The sequence below is a fragment of the Pristiophorus japonicus genome, chromosome 15, assembly GCF_044704955.1.
Source record: "Pristiophorus japonicus isolate sPriJap1 chromosome 15, sPriJap1.hap1, whole genome shotgun sequence".
Lineage (NCBI taxonomy): Eukaryota > Metazoa > Chordata > Chondrichthyes > Pristiophoridae > Pristiophorus > Pristiophorus japonicus.
The window spans coordinates 186,227,516-186,247,771 of NC_091991.1; the positions used below are offsets into that span (position 1 = coordinate 186,227,516).

Genomic DNA, 20,256 nt, shown 5'->3' on the forward strand with positions numbered 1-20,256 from the left:
TATAAAATTCTGACGGGACTGGACTGGACTAGATGCAGGAAGAATGTTCCCGATGTTGGGGAAGTTCAGAATCAGGGGTCACAGTCTAAGGATAAGGGGTAACCCATTTAGGACTGAGATGAGGAGAAATCTCTGAGGGAGCGTTGCACTGTTGGAGGGGCAGTGCTGAGGGAGTGCCGCACTGTCGGAGGGGCAGTACTGGGGGAGTGCCACACTGTCGGAGGGGCGGTACTGAGGGAATGCCGCACTGTCGGAGGGGCAGTACTGAGGGAGTGCCGCACTGTCGGAGGGGCAGTACTGAGGGAGCGCCGCACTGTCAGAGGGGCAGTACCAATGCTCCCGTTGTTTAGCAATCTGAAGATCCCACACAGCCGGCTCATCGGCTTTCAAATGGAAAAAACAAAATTTGATTGGGCCGTGCAGTACATTCAAAGGGCCATGAACTCCAAAAGAAAATTAGAGGGCAGTACTGTGGGAGCGCCGCACTGTCGGAGGGGCAGTACAGGGGGAGCGCCGCACTGTCGGAGGGGCAGTACTGAGGGAGCCCCGCACTGTCGGAGGGGCAGTATTGAGGGAGCCCCGCACTGTCGGAGGGGCAGTACTGAGGGAGCCCCGCACTGTCGGAGAGGAAGTACTGAGGGGGTGCCACACTGTCGGAGGGGAAGTACTGAGGGAATGATGTGCTGTTGGAGGGGCAGTACTGAGGGAGTGCTGCACTGTCGGAGGGGCAGTATTGAGGGAGTGCTGCACTGTCGGAGGGGCAGTACTGAGGGAGTGCCGCACTGTCAGAGGGACAGTACTGAGGGAGCGCTGCACTGTCGGAGGGACAGTACTGAGGGAGTGCTGCACTGTCGGAGGGGCAGTACTGAGAGAGCGCCGCACTGTCGGAGGGGCAGTACTGAGGGAGTGCCGCACTGTCAGAGGGACAGTACTGAGGGAGTGCCGCACTGTCGGAGGGGCAGTACTGAGGGAGTGCCGCACTGTCAGAGGGACAGTACTGAAGGAGTGCCGCACTGTTCGAGTTGCTGTCCTTCGGATGAGATATTAAACTGAGGTCCCCTCTGACCTCGCAGGTGGGTATAAAAATCTGATGGCACTTGCTGGGGACCAAACTCAGTTCCCCCTCCATGGGCTTCATCCCTCTCCCTACCATGTGTCTGAATCTGAACCAGACTGTTCGCAACCTTAGTGTCATATTCGTCAACACGTCAACACACTAATTAGTCCCAAGACCCACAGCGTCCATTTGCACATGTAAACTTCTCAGATACATTAATGACACTCACCCGACGAGGACGGCCCACTTTTGGTTTGGGTGCTGTGACTGGTGCACTTTGGGTGCTGTTCATGGTTTTCATGGCAGTGCTGGGGTCATGGTTCAGACTGGGGTTGGGTGGACTGGCACTTGTCATTTGCTGTTGGAGAGCCATGGCCTGCAGGGTCATTTGCTGGGCCTGTTAGTGGAACAAAGAGATAACACAAATCATTTAAATCCTAAAGACAACATTTGGATGAGACTGAAAAGTATTATCAGTTTGTCATCAATGTCTAACATAGACCATGTTAAGCGTTAGCTTGGCTCAGTTAGTAGCACTCTCTCCTCGGAATCAGAACACCGTGGGTTTGGTTCCATGGGTACTACCACCCTCCAGCAACTTGACCAAGTGGCAATTCTTTGTGTGAATCTAGTCCTGGACTGTCGCAGGAGAGCATCTCAGCCCGATCTTGCTGCCCAAACACTTGCCCTGCCAGCAGGGATCACTGGGCAGCAATCAGGGGTGGGAACCTTGGGCACTGTTCCTCTCCTGGCCCAGGATAACCTGGACCACGATTATCATTCCAGCTGCTAACTCCAAATGGCCGATGGTCAGACCCACAAACCATCAGGAGCACTGGGCTGTTTTAGTTCATAAATCACTCGATGTTAGCACTGGTTAAGATCATTAAACTAGAACTCACCAGGAGGTAGGCTTGCTGGTTGATGAAATCTTGCTGCTGGGCATTCAGTTGAGAAGGATCATAGCCTAGAAAACAACATTAAAGAAGACAGAGCCAATTTAATTACATTCTATCAATGACCTTTTCTCTTTCCTTAGACTGGAAACGATTTTGTATTTTCTTGTCTTTCCTTTTTTTCCAGGTATCCTTGCAACAGGGAGTGGGGCTGGGAACGGGAGTGGGAATGGGGCTGGGAGTGGGGGTGGGAATGGGAATGGTGCTGGGAGTGGGGCTGGGAATGGGGTTGGGTATGGGAATGGGGTTAGGTATGGGAATGGGGCTAGGAGTGGGAATGGGGCTGGGAGTGGGAATGGGGCTGGGAGTGGGAATAGGGCTGGGAATGGGGCTGGGTATGGGGGTGGGGCTGGGTATGGGGGTGGGGCTGGGTATGGGAATGGGGGTGGGGCTGGGGCTGGGGCTGGGAATGGGGCTGGGAGTGGGGCTGGGAATGAGAATAGGGCTGGGAGTGGGGGTGGGGCTGGGAATGGGGGTGGGGCTGGGAATGGGGTAATTCTCCTCCAATGGGCCTGGTGCCTCTCGGTAAAGAGCTTGGTGCCTTTTTCCTTTCTTCCTCATTGCCCTAGTGGAGAGCTGGGGCTTCACTGATGCTGCGAAACCCGTCAGAGGTCAGCACCAATGTGAGAGTTAATATTATTTATGGTAAAAACTAATGTCACTGCTTCACCCCGATCATAATGAAATGACTGGGTGACACAGAGACAGCGGTCAATGAGAAGCTCTCGACAGCCCTGCGGAATACTGACCTTGCTGAGCTCCAGGTGTCTCCGTGGGGCTCAGCTGAGTCCCGTCTTTATTGCCAGCTCCGACTTTGCCCCCTCCCTTCATTCGGGTTGACACTAAGGATGATCGTTCCAAATCCTTAAAATGGGAAGAAGAAAAACTGCTTTAAAGCAAAACCCACTGATCAATGAAACCCATCACTTACTCAAACCAAGAAACTTCACCAAATACTGCTTTTAAAGCTAACTTAACTAATGTGGGAACTGTACAAATCCTCCATTTAAACCTGCTACTGAATTAAACCCCACACAATAATCTCCGTAGCTTAACAACCCCCAGTTAATGAAGTCTGCAAGTTAAAGTTCATGCTTTTATTTTTTATTTTTAAAGTTTTGCTCAGCATCTTGTTCTCCGAATCCTTGAATATGTGTAAAATGGAAGAGCAGCAGCAGTCTCTCCCTGTGCTTTGTGCCCAACAGTTCAGGCAAGTCCAACTCCTCATTCCCAAAGCTTCACCATGACGTTGGTGCCCATCGAGTGGCGACTCACTGCCTGACTGAGCTGCTGCTGGCACGATGTGAATCGTACATGTCAGGGTGCCGGCAGTAACAACACTGAGATCGACGCAACGCCCAAAGGTCAATCAGCCCAGCTAGCTACTTCTTCCACATGCCATCTGCTTTATTGTGGATTCTACAGAATACTGGTCCAACTCAAACACTCCCCAGAATACTAGTCCAACCCCAACACCCCCCAGAATACTGGTCTAACCCAAACACCCCCCAGAATACTGATCCAACCCAAACAACCCCAAAAGGTGACAAGATAGACCCAGGTAACTAAAGGCCCATCAGTTTAACATCAGTAATAGGTAAGATGCTTGAACGAATCATAACGGATGCAATATATGAATACTTGGATAGGAAGGGACATATTAGGGACACCCAACATGGCTTCATAAAAAAAAAAAGGTCATGCCTCACAAATCTACTTGTATTTATTGAAACAGTTACAAAGTTGGTGGATGAGGGAAGCCCAGTAGACATTGTCTGCTTAGATTTCAAAAAAGCTTTTGACAATGTACCGCGTCAGAGGCTTCTCTATAAGATCGGAGCCTCTGGTATTAGTGGAAATATATTGAGCCCTACTTTGGTGGACATAACGCCCACTACCACCGAGAATTGGAAGTTTTGTGGAAAAACTGCTGCATACCATGATCTTATTGAATGGCGGTGCAGGCTCGAAGGGCCTATTTTCTATGTTTCTATATCACCGACATACCGCCGGGTGGGACTTTGGTGGGTGACATACCGCCGGGGTACTTTGCATACTGTCTGCCCACACGGAGCACCCCACAGACTAACGTTGGTTGAATACCGCTGACATACCACTGGAGCTGCACTGTCTGAAAAAAGGCGGTTTTATGCCGATGATATATCGGCGGTATGTAAACGACAATGTTTCTCCCCCCAGCCCCCAGCGATCTATTGTTCCCCCCAGAGAGATCTAATCCCCCCCCAGAGATCTATTCCGCTCCCCATGCCCCCAGAAAAACGCGAAAATAAAGAAATAAATAAAAATAATACATTTTATTTACACAACAGCCTAAGTATTATAAATAAATCAAAAACACTGCACAAAACAATTAAAAGCGAAACTTACCTGGTGACACTTGCCTGTGATCCGACATCGGCAGTCTCTGGCCTCTGGAGAGGAGGGCGGAGGTCAATGGAAGCGTGCGTGTGGTCCCGAGTCCCAGACAACTTACCCTGCCCCACCGGAGCAGCCCGCCTGTCCATCGCACTCCGTTGACACAGCACTCAGGACTGCCCGGACCAATGTTGCCAGCACTCTGCCCCAGCGGTACCAGGCGGTGAAGATTGACCAAGAATTGGGCAGTCCACCAAAGTCGCGTCATTGAGTTGGATTCAGAACTTGCTGGCAGGACACGGGCAAAGAGTGGTGAAAAATGGATGTGGATCTGTTTGGAGACCGGTCACCAGTGAAGACCCGCTGGTTTTTATTATTTTTATTGATGATCAGGATTTTGGGGTTGGAGGCACAATTTGCAAATTTGCCGATGATACCACGATCTGTGCGAGTGCTCGAACTGTACAAGAAGCTCGTCTGCTTCAGGCAGATCTTAATGTGTTGGGACATTGGCTCAAGACTGGAAAATGACTTTTAACTTAGATAAGTGCATGTTATGCATGTGAGCAGGGCAAATGCTCAACATTCATACACCCTCCATTAAAGACGGTGGAGATAGAAAGAGATTTGGGCATTCTCGTGCATACATCCTTAAAGGTACACGAGCAATGCGGTGCAGCGATAGCTGGAGCAAATAGGGCGTTGGGGTGTATCCATCGGATAATTGAGTAGAGGACGAGGTGTACAGTTCTGTCCTTGTACAAGATCTTAGTCAGGCCGCACTTGGAACACTGTGTCAAGTTTTGGTCTCCTCACATGGTGGGTGATATTGAAGCTCTGGAAAGGGTGCAGGAGAGGGCCACCAGACTAATTCCAAGTCGAAAGCATCTTATTTATTAAGATAGGCTAAAAGAGTTGGGACTCTATACCAGAGGTAGGGGGAATCTGATTGAGGTTTATAAGAAAATGAAGGGAATAGATGGTGTTCCAGCTGTCAGTTTATCCTAATTAAACAGGTTCAGCAGGACCAGGGGGCACACATTTAATTGTACAGGGCTGGATCTAGATCAGGAGGTGGTTCATTTCCCAGAGAATAGGAGACCTCTGGAACAAGTTACCGTTTCATGTGACGGATGCAGACTCACTGAATTCCTTCAAGCGAAAGCTGGATGTGTTTCTGGCTGCGGCGGAGATCACCTCTTACAGAAGGTGGATACTGCAGAGAATTTAATGGCCAGGGTGATCTCCTGGACTAGTTTGATCACCTAATGGGTCGGAGTAGAATTTCCCAGATTTTTCCCAAATTGGCCTGGGTTTTTAAAATCTGTTTTTTGGCCTCTCCCAGGAGATCGCATGGTTCCTGGTGGGGTGCAGTGTATATGTTGTGATACATAGGGACAGGCTGGATAGACCAGATGGGCTTTACCTGTCCGTCATTGTTCATTTGTTTGTATGTACCCTCCAGAACACTGATCCAACCCCAGCACACAATGGGTGACTCTCTCCCATCTCCACCGTCCCAGTGCCTTGGGAACCATCTCACTTTCCTGATTTATAAATCTAATCATGGAGTACAAGAATAAAGAAAGATGAATTTCATAAGAACATAAGAATTAGGAACAGGAATAGGCCATCTAGCCCCTCGAGCCTGCTCCGCCATTCAACAAGATCATGGCTGATCTGGCCGTGGACTCAGCTCCACTTACCCGCCCGCTCCCCGTAACCCTTAATTCCCTTATTGGTTAAAAATCTATCTATCTGTGACTTGAATACATTCAATGAGCTAGCCTCAACTGCTTCCTTGGGCAGAGAATTCCACAGATTCACAACCCTCTGGGAGAAGAAATTCCTTCTCAACTCGGTTTTAAATTGGCTGCCCCGTATTTTGAGGCTGTGCCCCCTAGTTCTAGTCTCCCCGACCAGTGGAAACAACCTCTCTGTCTCTATCTTGTCTATCCCTTTCATTATTTTAAATGTTTCTATAAGATCACCCCTCATCCTTCTGAACTCCAACGAGTAAAGACCCAGTCTACTCAATCTATCATCATAAGGTAACCCCCTCATCTCCGGAATCAGCCTAGTGAATCGTCTCTGTACCCCCTCCAAAGCTAGTATATCCTTCCTTAAGTATGGTGATCAAAATTGCACGCAGTACTCCAGGTGCAGCCTCACCAATACCCTATACAGTTGCAGAAGGACCTCTCTGCTTTTGTACTCCATTCCTCTCGCAATGAAGGCCAACATTTATTAGCCTTCCTGATTACCTGCTGCACCTGCAAACTAACTTTTTGGGATTCATGCACAAGGAGGCACCGGAGGGACTGGAGTGCATCATCACGCCCGGCAACCAAATTTTAATTTGATTTTACGTTTTAAAGTTTAATTTGTTTTAATTGCCGGTGCTTTTAGTGTCCCCTTCCCTTTTATAGGGGGCACCGGAGAAATTGTGATTTTAGTGCCCAAAAAAAAAAACCAAAAAAAAGAAAAACACAAAAAAAAAAGGGGGAAAAAAAAAGGGCCTTGTAAATGTCTGGAGTGTCACCCAGGTCGGGTGGCACCGTTTAATGTTTTATGTTTTTGCAGGTGAACTCCAAAAAGAGTTTCATGCACAAGGACCCCCAGGTCCCTCTGCACCGCAGCATGTTGTAATTTCTCCTCATTCAAATAATATTCCCTTTTACTGTTTTTTTTCCCCAAGGTGGATGACCTCACACTTTCCGACATTGTATTCCATCTGCCAAACCTTAGCCCGTTCGCTTAACCTATCTAAATCTCTTTGCAGCCTCTCTGTTTCCTCTACACAACCCGCTTTCCCACTAATCTTTGTGTCATCTGCAAATTTTGTTACACTACACTCTGTCCTCTCTTCCAGAGGACCAGGGGACTTATCTACCTTGAGTCCCATTAGCCTGTCCAGCACTACCCCCCTAGTGATAGTGATTGTCTCAAGGTCCTCCCTTCCCACATTCCTGTGACCAGCAATGTCTGGCATGGTTTCTGTGTCTTCCACTGTGAAGGTCTCAGCCATTTCCACATTTCCCATTATTAAATCCCCCTTCTCATCTTCTAAGGGACCAACATTTACTTTAGTCACTCTTTTCCATTTTATATATCTGTAAAAGCTTTTACTATCCGTTTTTATGTTTTGTGCAAGTTTACCTTCGTAATCTATCTTTTCTTTCCTTATTGCTTTCTTGGTCATTCTTTGCTGTCGTTTAAAATTTTCCCAATCTTCTAGTTTCCCACTAACCATGGCCACCTTATACGCATTGGTTTTTAATTTGATACTCTCCTTTATTTCCCTGGTTATCCACGGCTGGTTATCCCTTCTCTTACTGCCCTTCTTTTTCATTGGAATATATTTTTGTTGAGCACTATGAAAGAGCTCCTTAAAAGTCCTCCACTGTTCCTCAATTGTGCCACCGTTTAGTCTGTGTTCCCAGTCTACTTTAGCCAACTCTGCCCTCATCCCACTGTAGTCCCCTTTGTTTAAGGATAGTACGCTTGTTTGAGACACTACTTCCTCATCCTCAATCTGTATTACAAATTCAACCATACTGTGATCACTCATTCCGAGAGGATCTTTTACTAGGAGATCGTTTATTATTCCTGTCTCATTACACAGGACCAGATCTAAGATAGCTTGCTCCCTTGTAGGTTCTGTAACATATTGTTCTAAGAAACAATCCCGTATGCATTCTATGAATTCCTCCTCCAGGCTACCCCGTGCGATTTGATTTGACCAATCGATATGTAGGTTAAAATCCTCCATGATTACTGCCGTTCCTTTTTCACATGCCTCCATTATTCCCTTGATTATTGCCCGCCCCACCATGAAGTTATTATTTGGGGGCCTATAAACTACGCCCACTGGTGACTTTTCCCCCTTACTATCTCTAATCTCCACCCACAATGATTCAACATTTTGTTCATTAGAGCCAATATCATCTCTTACAACTGTCCTGATAGCATCCTTTATTAACAGAGCTACCTCACCTCCTTTCCCTTCTTGTCTATCTTTCCGAATCGTCAGGGGTCTCCCATTCATCCAGGGTAACGCCAGCTGAAGATCCGCAGGAACCCCAGGAACAGGGTGCGTGAGTGGGAGAGGGCCTGTGGAAATTGCCCCTCACCCTGTAATGTTAAGATTAAGGCCACAGTTATAGACTGTGCATTACAGTCAGAGAGCGCGGACAGTGTAGATTCACCAGGATAGTGCAGGGCTGGGAGACTATAGATATGGGAGAGATTCTCGGACTGTTCTCACTAGAACAGAGCAAGGTTAGGAGATTTAATGAGGCGTTTAAAGTTATGAAGTGGTTTGATAAGGTGAATAGGGAAAGACGATTCCTCTAGTTGAGGAGTCAGTGACAAGGGATAATCAATTTAAAATTGTCACAGAGCGAGTGCAGAAAGTGGAGAGGGGAATTGTATATGCCGATGGTTATGGAATATGAAATGCTTCGCTACGCTGGTGCAGCGGCAAAGATTTTAAGGGAAAATTGGATAAATATATTAAGTAGATAAAGATGCAGGGCTATGGGGACAGTGTGGGATAGGTTTTGGATAATTCTAGCGAAGGGCTGGGTCAGACATAGAATCATAGAAATTTACAGCATGGAAGGCCATTTCGGCTCATCCTGTCCGCGCCGGCCGACCAAAAGCTACCCAGTCTAATCCCACTTTCCCGCTCTCGGTTTGTAGCCCTGTAGGTTACGGCACTTTAAGTGCACATCCAAGTACTTTTTAAATGTGGTTGGGGTTTCTGCCTCTACCAACCTTTCAGACAGTGAGTTCCAGACCCCCACTACCCTCTGGGTGAAGAAATTTCCCCTCATATCTCCTACCAATTACTTTAAATCGATGCCCCCTGGTTGTTGACCCCTCTGCTACGGGAAACAGGTCCATCCTATCCACTCTATCTAGACCCCTCATAATTTTATACACCTCAATAAGGTCTCCCCTCAGCCTCCTCTGTTCCAAAGAAAACAAACCCAGCCTATCCAATCTTTCCTCATAGCCAAAATTCTCCAGTCCAGGCAACATCCTTGTAAATCTCCTCTGTATCCTCTCTAGTGCAATCACATCTTTCCTGTAATGTGGTGACCAGAACTGCACCTGGGCAGGACCGGAAACAATGAGAACTGGTTGTCAGACAGGAAGCAAAGAGTAGGAGTAAATGGGTACTTTTCAGAATGGCAGGCAGTGACTAGTGGGGTACCGCAAGGTTCTATGCTGGGGCCCCAGCTGTTTACACTGTACATTAATGATTTAGATGAGGGGATTAAATGTAGTATCTCCAAATTTGCGGATGACACTAAGTTGGGTGGCAGTGTGAGCTGCGAGGAGGATGCTGTGAGGCTGCAGAGCAACTTGGATAGGTTAGGTGAGTGGGCAAATGCATGGCAGATGAAGTATAATGTGGATAAATGTGAGGTTATCCACTTTGGTGGTAAAAACAGAGAGACAGACTATTATCTGAATGGTGACAGATTAGGAAAAGGGGAGGTGCAAAGAGACCTGGGTGTCGTGGTACATCAGTCATTGAAGGTTGGCATGCAGGTACAGCAGGCGGTTAAGAAAGCAAATGGCATGTTGGCCTTCATAGCAAGGGGATTTGAGTACAGGGGCAGGGAGGTGTTGCTACAGTTGTACAGGGCATTGGTGAGGCCACACCTGGAGTATTGTGTACAGTTTTGGTCTCCTAACCTGAGGAAGGACATTCTTGCTATTGAGGAAGTGCAGCGAAGGTTCACCAGACTGATTCCCGGGATGGCAGGACTGACATATGAGGAGAGACTGGATCGACTGGGCCTGTATTCACTGGAGTTTAGAAGGATGAGAGGGGATCTCATAGAAACATATAAAATTCTGACGGGACTGGACTGGACTAGATGCAGGAAGAATGTTCCCAATGTTGGGGAAGTCCAGAACCAGAGGTCACAGTCTAAGGATAAGGGGTAAGCCATTTAGGACCAAGATGCGGAGGAACTTCTTCACCCAGAGAGTGGTGAACCTGTGGAATTCTCTACCACAGAAAGTTGTTGAGGCCAATTCACTAAATATATTCAAAAAGGAGTTAGATGAGGTCCTTACTACTAGGGGGATCAAGGGGTATGGCGAGAAAGCAGGAATGGGGTACTGAAGTTGAATGTTCAGCCATGAACTCATTGAATGGCAGTGCAGGCTAGAAGGGCCGAATGGCCTACTCCTGCACCTATTTTCTATGTTTCTATGTCCTAGGGAGAGTGTTTGCTAGTGCTGTTGGGGAGGAGTTAAACTAATATGGCAGGGGGATGGGAACCTATGCAGGGAGACAGAGGGAAATAAAATGGAGGCAGAAGCAAAAGATAGAAAGGAGAATAGTAAAAGTGGAGGGCAGAGAAACGCAAGGCAAAAAACAAAAAGGGCCACATTTCATCAAAATTCTAAAGGGGCAAAGTATGTTAAAAAGACAAGCCTGAAGGCTCTGTGCTCAATGTGAGGAGTATTCGGAATAAGGTGGACGAATTAACTGCGCAGATAGCAGTTAACGGATATAATGTAATTGGCATCACAGAGACATGGCTCCAGGGTGACCAAGGCTGGGAACTCAACATCCAGGGGTATTCAACATTTAGGAAGGAAACAGAAAGGAAAAGGAGGCGGGGTGGCGTTGCTGGTTAAAGAGGAAATTAATGCAATAGTAAGGAGGGACATTAGCTTGGATGATGTGGAATTGGTATGGGTGGAACTGCGGAATACCAAAGGGCAGAAAACACTAGTGGGAGTTGTGTACAGACCACCAAACAGTAGTAGTGAGGTTGGGGACAGCATCAAACAAGAAATTAGGGATGCATGCAATAAAGGTACAGCAGTTATCATGGGCGACTTTAGTTTACATATAGATTGGGCTAACCAAACTGGTAGCAATGCGGTGGAGGAGGATTTTCTGGAGTGTATCAGGGATGGTTTTCTAGACCAATATGTCGAGGAACCAACTAGAGAACTGGCCATCCTAGACTGGGTGATGTGTAATGAGAAGGGTCTAATTAGCAATCTTGTTGTGCGAGGTCTCTTGGGGAAGAGTGACCATAATATAGTAAAATTCTTTATTCAGATGGAGAGTGACACAGTTAATTCAGAAACTTGGGTCCTGAACTTAAGGAAAGGTTACTTCGATGGTTTGAGGCGTGAATTGGCTACAATAGACTGGCAAATGATACTTAAAGGGTTGACGGTGGATAGGCAATGGCAAACATTTAAAGATCACATGGATGAACTTCAACAATTGTACATCCCTGTCTGGAGTAAAAATAAAACTGGGAAGGTGGCTCAACCGTGGTTAACAAGGGAAATTAAGGATAGTGTTAAATCCAAGGAAGAGGCATATAAATTGGCCAGAAAAAGCAGCAAAACTGAGGACTGGGAGAAATTTAGAATTCAGCAGAGGAGGTCAAAGGGTTAAATTAAGAGGGGGAAAATAGAGTACGAGAGGAAGCTTGCCGGAAACATAAAAACTGACTGCAAAAGCTTCTATAGATATGTGAAGACAAACGTAGGTCCCTTGCAATCGGGTTCAGGTGAATTTATAATGAGGAACAAAGAAATGGCAGACCAATTGAACAAATACTTTGGTTCTGTCTTCACGAAGGAATACACAAATAACCTTCCGGAGGTACTAGGGGACCGAGGGTCTAGTGAGAAGGAGGAACTGAAGGATATCCTTATTAGGCGGGAAATTGTGTTCGGGAAATTGATGGGATTGAAGGCCGATAAATCCCCGGGGCCTGATAGTCTGCATCCCAGAGTACTTAAGGAAGTGGCCCTAGAAATAGTGGATGCATTGGTGATCATTTTCCAACAGTCTATCGATTCTCGATCAGTTCCTATGGGCTGTAGGGTAGCTAATGTAACACCACATTTTAAAAAAGGAGGGAGAGAGAAAATGGGTAATTATAGACCGGTTTGCCTGACATCAGTAGTGGGGAAAATGTTGAAATCAATTATTAAGGATGAAATAGCAGCGCATTTGGAAAGCAGTGACAGGATCGGTCCAAGTCAGCATGAATTTGTGAAAGGGAAATCATGCTTGACGAATCTTCTGGAGTTTTTTGAGGATGTAACTAGCAGAGTGGACAAGGGAGAACCAGTGGATGTGGTGTATTTGGACTTTCAAAAGGCTTTTGACAAGGTCCCACACAAGAGATTGGTGTGCAAAATCAAAGCACATGGTATTGGGGGTAATGTACTGACGTGGATAGAGAACTGGTTGGCAGACAGGAAGCAGAGAGTCGGGATAAACGGGTCCTTTTCAGAATGGCAGGCAGTGACTAGTGGAATGCCGCAGGGTTCAGTGCTGGGACCCCAGCTCTTTACAATACACATTAAAGATTTAGATGAAGGAATTGAGTGTAATATCTCCAAGTTTGTAGGATGACACTAAACTGGGTGGAGGTGTGAGCTGTGAGGAGGACGCAAAGAGGCTGCAGGGTCAGGGTGACTTGGACAGGTTAGGTGAGTGGGCAAATGCATGGCAGATGCAGTATAATGTGGATAAATGTGAGGCCTTTATACACTGGAAGTTAGAAGGATGAGAGGGGATCTCATAGAAACGTATAAGATTCTGACAGGACTGGACAATTTAGATGCGGGAAGAATGTTCCCGATGATGGGGAAGTCCAGAACCAATGGACACAGTCTAAGGATAAGGGGTAAGCCATTTAGGACTGAGATGAGGAGAAACTTCTCCACTCAGAGAGTTGTTAACCTGTGGAATTCCCTGCCGCAGAAAGTTGTTGATGTCAGTTCATTGGATATATTCAAGAGGGAATTCGATATGGCCCTTACAGCTAAAGGGATCAAGGGGTATGGAGAGAAAGCGGGAAAAGGGTGCTGAGGGAATGATCAGCCATGATCTTATTGAATGGTAGTGCAGGCTCGAAGGGCCGAATGGCTTACTCCTGCACCTATTTTCTATGTTTCTATGCATGCAGTAATCCAGCTGTGGCCTAAATAATGTTTTATACAGTTCAAGCATAACCTTCTTGCTCTTGTATACTATGCCTCAGCTAATAAAGGCAAGTATTCCATATGCTTTCTTAACCACGTTATCTACCTGGCCTGCTACCTTCAGGGATCTGTGGACCTGCACTCCAAGGTCCCTTTGCTCCTCTACACTTCTCAGTGTCCTACCATTTAATGTGTATTCCCTTGCCTTGTTAGACCTCACACTTCTCTGGATTGAATTCCATTTGCCACTGTTCTGCCCACCTGCCCAGCTTCATTCCCTAAAACTCAGTCCAGAACTGTCCCCTCCCTTGTTGGGCTTCAACATTCTCCTGAATGCATTTTAGGAATTCCATACCCTCTACACCTTTCACACTAATTTTATCCCAGTTAATATTAGGGTAGTTGAAATCCCCTATTATTACTAACCTAAAGTTTTTGCACTTCTCAGAAATGTGCTGACATATTTGCTCTTCTATCTCCCTCTGACTGTTTGGGGGTCTACAGTACACTCCCAGCAGTGTGATCGCCCCTTTTTTTGTTCTTCAATTCAACCCACATGGCCTCATTTGATGACCGCTCTAACACGGCATTGCTCCTCACAGCTGTTGTTGTTGTTTCTTTAATCAATGCTGCAGCCCCACCTCCTGTTTTACCCCTCTCTCTATCCCGTCTGAAAACCCTGTAACCAGGAACATTGAGCTGTTAGATCTTCCCTTCTTTCAGCCATGTCTCAGTAATAGCTATATCGTACTGCCACGTGTCCATCTGTGCTCTCAGCTCATCTGCCTTATTCCCTAGAATCCCTGCATTGAAGTACATACCATTAAGGGCCAAATTTCCTTGTTCTCTATTTTTAGCCCTTGTTTCCTCTATCCTCCAAATTCACGTTCTACTTTTCTGCTTTCCAATTTCAGCATTGCTTCTCTCTATCTATTCGCAGGTGCCCATCCCTCTGCCAAGCTAGTTTAAATCCTCCCCAACAACAGTAGCAACCTCCCCCCCCCCACCCTGCGAGGATATTGATCCCGGCTCTGTTGAGGTGCAACCCGTCCAGCTTGTACAGGTCCCACCTCCCCCAGAAACAGTCCCAATGCCTCAGGAATCTAAAGCCCTCCCTCCTGCACCATTTCTCCAGCCACAAATTCATCTGCTCTATCCTCCTATTTCTGTACTCACTAGTGTTATGTATTTAACCCCTTGTAACCTGCATCACACCTGTCCACCAGAGGGCTTACCTGTTGGAGTCCCAAGGGATCCCAGCATCCCTTGGGAGCACAGTATATAAGCAGGCCACCCACGAGGTATCTGCACTCTGGAACTACAATAAAGGAGCTAAGGTCACACTTTCTCATTGCACATATTACTCGGTCTGACCATTTATTATGAGCGTAACAATTGGCGACGAGGTAACGAACAACCGCGCAAAAATGCAAAGAACAGTCGGCATCCTGGAGAAGTTCTCAGAGGGAGACGATTGGGAGGCCTTCGTGGAGAGCTCGACCAATACTTCATGGCCAATGGGCTGGAAGGGGACGAAAACGCGACCAAAAGAAGGGCGATCCTCCTAACTGTCTGTGGGGCAACAACCTATGGCCTCAAAGAATCTCCTGGCCCCGGCTAAACCAACAGAGAAATCCTATGAAGAACTGTGTACGCTGGTCCGGGAGCACCTAAATCCTAAGGAAAGTGTTTTGATGGCGAGATATCGGTTCTACACGTGTCAATGATCGGAGGACCAGGAAGTGGTGAGCTACATCGCCGAACTAAGGGACCTCGCAGCACATTGTGAGTTTGAGGGATTCCGAGAACAAATGCTCAGAGACTTTTTTTACTGGGCATCGGACATGAGACAATCCTTCTCAAACTGTTGACTGAAGAAACTCAGAATCTGAGTAAAGCCATAACGATAGCCCAGACATTTATGTCCACCAGCGACAACACCAAGCAGATTTTGCAGAACAAAGATATTTTGGCCAGTACTGTGCATAAAGTAACGTCGGTTTTGAGCAGAAATGTACAGGGCAGAATGTACACGCCGGCTGCTGTGGCCCGACCTCAATTGACCCAGAGTCCGCCATCATCTGTTAATGCGAGGCAGTTAACACCCTGTTGGTGCTGCAGGGGTGATCATCGGCCCCATCAATGCTGCTTTAAGCACAATACGTGCAATGGCTGCAGAACAACGGGACACCTCCAATGAATGTGCAGGTGAGCTGCAAACCACCACGTTCCAGAGGAAGATCGGTCCATAGTGGATTAGACGGAATTGGAGACTCGTACGGAGGAGGCAGAGGTATACGGGGTACATATGTTCACGACGAAATTCCCACCAATAATGTTGAAAGTTGACCTGAAAGATATTCCAGTGTCAATGGAGCTGGACACGGGGGGCAAGTCAGTCCATAATGAGTAAGACGGCCTTCGACAGGCTGTGGGGGAAGAAGGCACACAGGCCCAAGCTCAGCCCCATTCACACCAAACTAAGGACTTATACAGAGGAGCTGATCTCGGTAATTGGCAGTGCTGAAGTCAAAGTCTTCTATGATGGAGCAGTACACGCACTCCCACTGTGGATTGTGCCAGGGGATGGCCCCACGTTGTTTGGCAGAAGCTGGCTGGGAAAATCCGCTGGAACTGGGACGATATCCGAGTGCTCTCGTCAGTCGACGACATCGCATGTACTCAGGTTCTAAGCAAATTCCCTTTGTTATTTGAGCCAGGCATTGGAAGCTTCTCGGGGGCAAAAGTGCAGATCCATTTGGTTCCCGGTATCCACCACAAGGTTCGCACGGTACCGTACATGATGCGTGAAAAAGTGGAAATCGAGCTGGACAGTCTGCAACGCGAAGGCATCATCGCGCCAGTGGAATTCAACGACTGGGCCAGTCCGATTGTTCCGATACTCAAGGAGGTCGGTACGGTTAGAAATTGCGGTGACTATAAAGTAATGATTAACCGTTTTTAGCTGCAGGACCAGTACCCGCTACCCAAGGCAGGCAACCTATCCGCGACCCTGGCTGGAGGGAAGACGTTCACCAAGCTGGACCTGACCTCGGCCTACATGACACAGGAGCTGGAGGAGTCTTCGAAAGGCCTCAGCTGCATCAACACGCACAAGGGTCTGTTAATCTACAACCGGTGCCCGTTCGGGATTCGGTCGGCTGCAGCTATCTCCCAGCGGAACATGGAGAGCCTGCTAAAGTCGGTTCCTTGCACAGTGGTCTTCCAGGACGACATATTGGTCACAGGTTGGGACACCATGGAGCACTTGAAGAAACTGGAGGAGGTTCATAGTCGGTTGGATCGCATGGGGCTCAGGTTTAAACGCTCGGTGTGTTTTCCTGGCACAGGACATCGAATTCTTAGGAAGGAGAATCGCAGCAGATGACATTAGACCCACCGACACCAAGACGGAGGCCATCAAGAACGCGCCGCGACCACAGAACGTGACGGAGCTCTGGTCATTCCTGGGGCTCCTTAACTATTTCGGTAATTTCCCACCTGGGTTAAGCACCCTGCGAGAACCTCCTACATGCGCTCCTGCACAAGGGAGACGACTAGGTATGGGGGAATTCACAAGAGGCTGTCTTTAAGAAAGCCAGAAATTTACTTTGTTTTAACAAACTATTTGTTCTGTTTAATCCATGTAAACGATTAGTGCTAGCTTGCGATGCGTCGTCATACGGGGTCGGGTGTGTGTTACAATAGGCTAATGAATCGGGAATTTTACAACCAGTTGCGTATGCATCCAGTAATTTGTCCAAGGCCGAAAGGGCCTACAGCATGGTTGAAAAAGAGGCTCTGGCATGCGTATATGGGGTAAAAAAAATGCACCAGTACTTATTTGGCCTCAAGTTCGAGCTTGAAACAGACCACATATCGCTCATATCGCTATTCTCAGAGAGCAAAGGGATTAATACCAATGCCTCTGCCTGCATCCAAAGATGGGCGCTCACGCTGTCGGCTTACAACTCTGTAATCTGCCACAGACCGGCACAGAGAACTGCGCAGATGCTCTCAGTCGGCTACCATTGCCCACCACCAGGGTGGAAATGACACAGCCAGCGGACTTGCTCATGGTCATGGAGGCATTTGAGAACGAGGAATCCCCCGTTACAGCCCGCCAGATCAGGACCTGGACCAGCCAGGATCCTTTACTGTCCCTGGTAAAAAAAACTGTGTCGTCCAAGGGAGCTGGTCCAGTGCCCCAGTGGAGATGCAGGAAGCGATTAAGCCATTCCACAGATGCAAAGATGAGCTGTCGCTGCAGGCGGACTGTCTCTTGTGGGGCAATTGCCTGGTCTTGCCCAAGAAAGGCAGAGACACATTCATTTGCGAACTGCACAACACCCACCCAGGCATCGTGATGATGAAAGCCAGAGCCAGATCCCACGTGTGGTGGCCGGGCATCGACTCAGATTTACTGTTGCAAGTACGCCAGTGCAACACTTGCTCTCAGTTCACCAATGCACCCAGAGAGGCACCGCTAAGTTTATGGTCCTGGCCATCCAAACCGTGGTCGAGGATCCATGTAGACTATGCGGGCCTATTCCAAGGAAAAATGTTTTTGGCTGTCGTGGATGCTTACTCAAAGTGGATTGAATGTGCAATAATGTCTGTAAGCACATCCACGGCCACCATTGAAAGCCTACGAGCCATGTTTGCCACGTACGGCCTGCCTGATATTCTAGTCAGCGACAATGGGCCGTGCTTCACCAGTGCTGAATTCAAAGAATTCATGACGCACAACGGGATCAAACATGTCGCATCTGCCCCGTTCAAGCCCGCAACGGCCAGGCAGAACGGGCAGTTCAGACCATCAAGCAAAGCTTGAAACGTGTGTCGGAAGGCTCCCTGCAGATCCGGTTGTCCCAAGTACTGCTCAGCTACCGCACCAGACCCCACTCACTCACCGGGATTCCCCCAGCCGAGCTGCTCATGAAAAGGGTGCTTAAAACAAGGCTCTCCCTGGTCCACCCTGATCTACATGATCACGTGGAGGACAGGCAGCATCAACAAAGTGTGTACCATGACCGTTCAAACTTGTCACGCGATATTGAGATCAATGATCCTGTGTTTGTGCTCAATTATGGACATGGTCCCAAATGGCTCGCTGGCACGGTCACAGCCAAAGAGGGCAGTAGGATATTTCAGGTCAAACTGACCAATGGACAAACGCACAGAAAACACTTGGACCAAATTAAACAACGATGTACAACCTGAAGAGGACGCCACCAACTTTAACCTTCCAACACACACACAAGTGGCAACTGACATCACAGTTGACCACGAAACAGAACTCATCATCCCCAGCAGCCCGGCAAGGCTGGCTGCCCAACAGCCCAGTGAAAAACTGACCAACCCACCCATACCCAGCAATTGTACCGAGACGATCAACAAGGGAGCGCAAAGCCCCAGATCTTCTCACCTTGTAAATAAATGTATTGTTGACTTCACGGGGGAGTGGAATTTAACCCCTTGTAACCTGCATCACACCACCACCAGAGGGCCTACCTGTTGGAGTCCCAAAGGATCCCAGCACCCCCTGGGAGCACAGTATATAAGCAGGCCACCCACGAGGTACCTGCACTCTGGAACTACAGTAAAGGAGCAAAGGTCACACTTGCTCATTACACACAGTACTTGGTCTGACCATTTATTATGAGCATAACAACTAGCCCGTGCTCCCGGCAGTAACCCGGAGATTACTACCTTTGAGGTCCTGCTTTTTAAATCTCTCTCCTAGCTCCCTAAATTCTGTCACATCTGTGGCCGCAGAAACGCCTATCTGCTCCTCTGACTATCGAATCTCCTATTACTATTGCTCTTCCGTTCCTCCACACCGTGCAGCTGAGCCATCCGTGATGCCATGGATCTGTCTGCACTCTCCAGAGGCACCATCGGTCTCACCGGTACTCAGAACAGAATACTGGTTGGAGGGCGAGATGGCCTCAGGGGACTCCTGCCCTACCTGCCAGTCCTCCTCTTCTGTCTGGCGGTCACACATTCCCTCTCTACCTGCACACTCTTGAGCTGCGGGGTGACTGTAAAGTCCTGACCCTGCAGTACAGACTTACAAGAGGCACATACTGAAGTCAAGGTCACTCTGGACCTGCACCTTTATTTCACAGCTCTCGAGTGCCATACTTGTCTGAGACCTGCCTTTATATACCTGTGTGGAACAGGTATGCAGTGTCTCCTGCAAGTGCACCCCTGGTGGTAAAGTATGCTTGTGGTTACAGGTCATATCTAGTTACAGTCATGTATAGCATGGTAAGATACAGTTATATACAGTAGTGTGAGATACATGACATCACCCTCCCCCAAGGTCTTATTGTCTTTATAGAGTCAGTTTCTCAGGTGGTCTTCGCTCTCGCGTGGAGCGTCTTAGTTGTGGTTCAGTTGTTTGCCTTGGCGCCTGTTTTTCGTTCGGTGTGATTGCTGGTATCTCGCCTGGGCTGTCTGTTTCGTTCGGTATGATTGTTGGTGTCTCGCCTGGGCTGTCTCTTGAGACTGCCCTTTCCTCAGGTTGTTCCCTCTATCTGTCCACCAGGTGTGGTGTGAGTTCCACATTGTAGTCTGCCTCTGGTTCTGCAGTGTTGTTGGTGAATCTACTTTTTACTTGGTCCACATGCCTCCGGCAGGTTTGGCCATTGTCCATTTGTACAACCTGTGTAGCCTGTTTCCTTCCTTGCCCGTTACTGTCCCTGCAAGCCATTTGGGACCCCTGCCATAGTTTAGCACAAACACTTTGTCCCCTATCTCATTCCACCTCCACCTCGAATTCCGAACATGGTACTCAGTTAGCTTCCGGCGCTTTGCCTCAACAATTTCATGCATGTCTGGGAGGATTAATGAGAGCCTGGTTTTTAAGGT

At 47.9% G+C, this 20,256-nt stretch overlaps 1 protein-coding gene across 4 annotated transcripts in view; it reads right to left on the bottom strand.

The window, feature by feature from the left end:
- The window catches only part of LOC139281327 (unconventional myosin-XV-like), a 628,080-nt gene that overhangs the window by 143,028 nt on the left and 464,796 nt on the right, over nucleotides 1-20,256 (bottom strand). For all 4 annotated transcript variants that reach the window (XM_070901485.1, XM_070901486.1, XM_070901487.1 and 1 more), the window contains 3 exons: nucleotides 2,763-2,877; nucleotides 1,960-2,024; nucleotides 1,287-1,454 (listed from right to left, as the gene is read on the bottom strand). In XM_070901485.1, coding sequence (XP_070757586.1) covers nucleotides 1,287-1,454; nucleotides 1,960-2,024; nucleotides 2,763-2,877 — 348 coding nt within the window. The remainder of the gene's footprint in view (nucleotides 1-1,286; nucleotides 1,455-1,959; nucleotides 2,025-2,762; nucleotides 2,878-20,256) is intronic.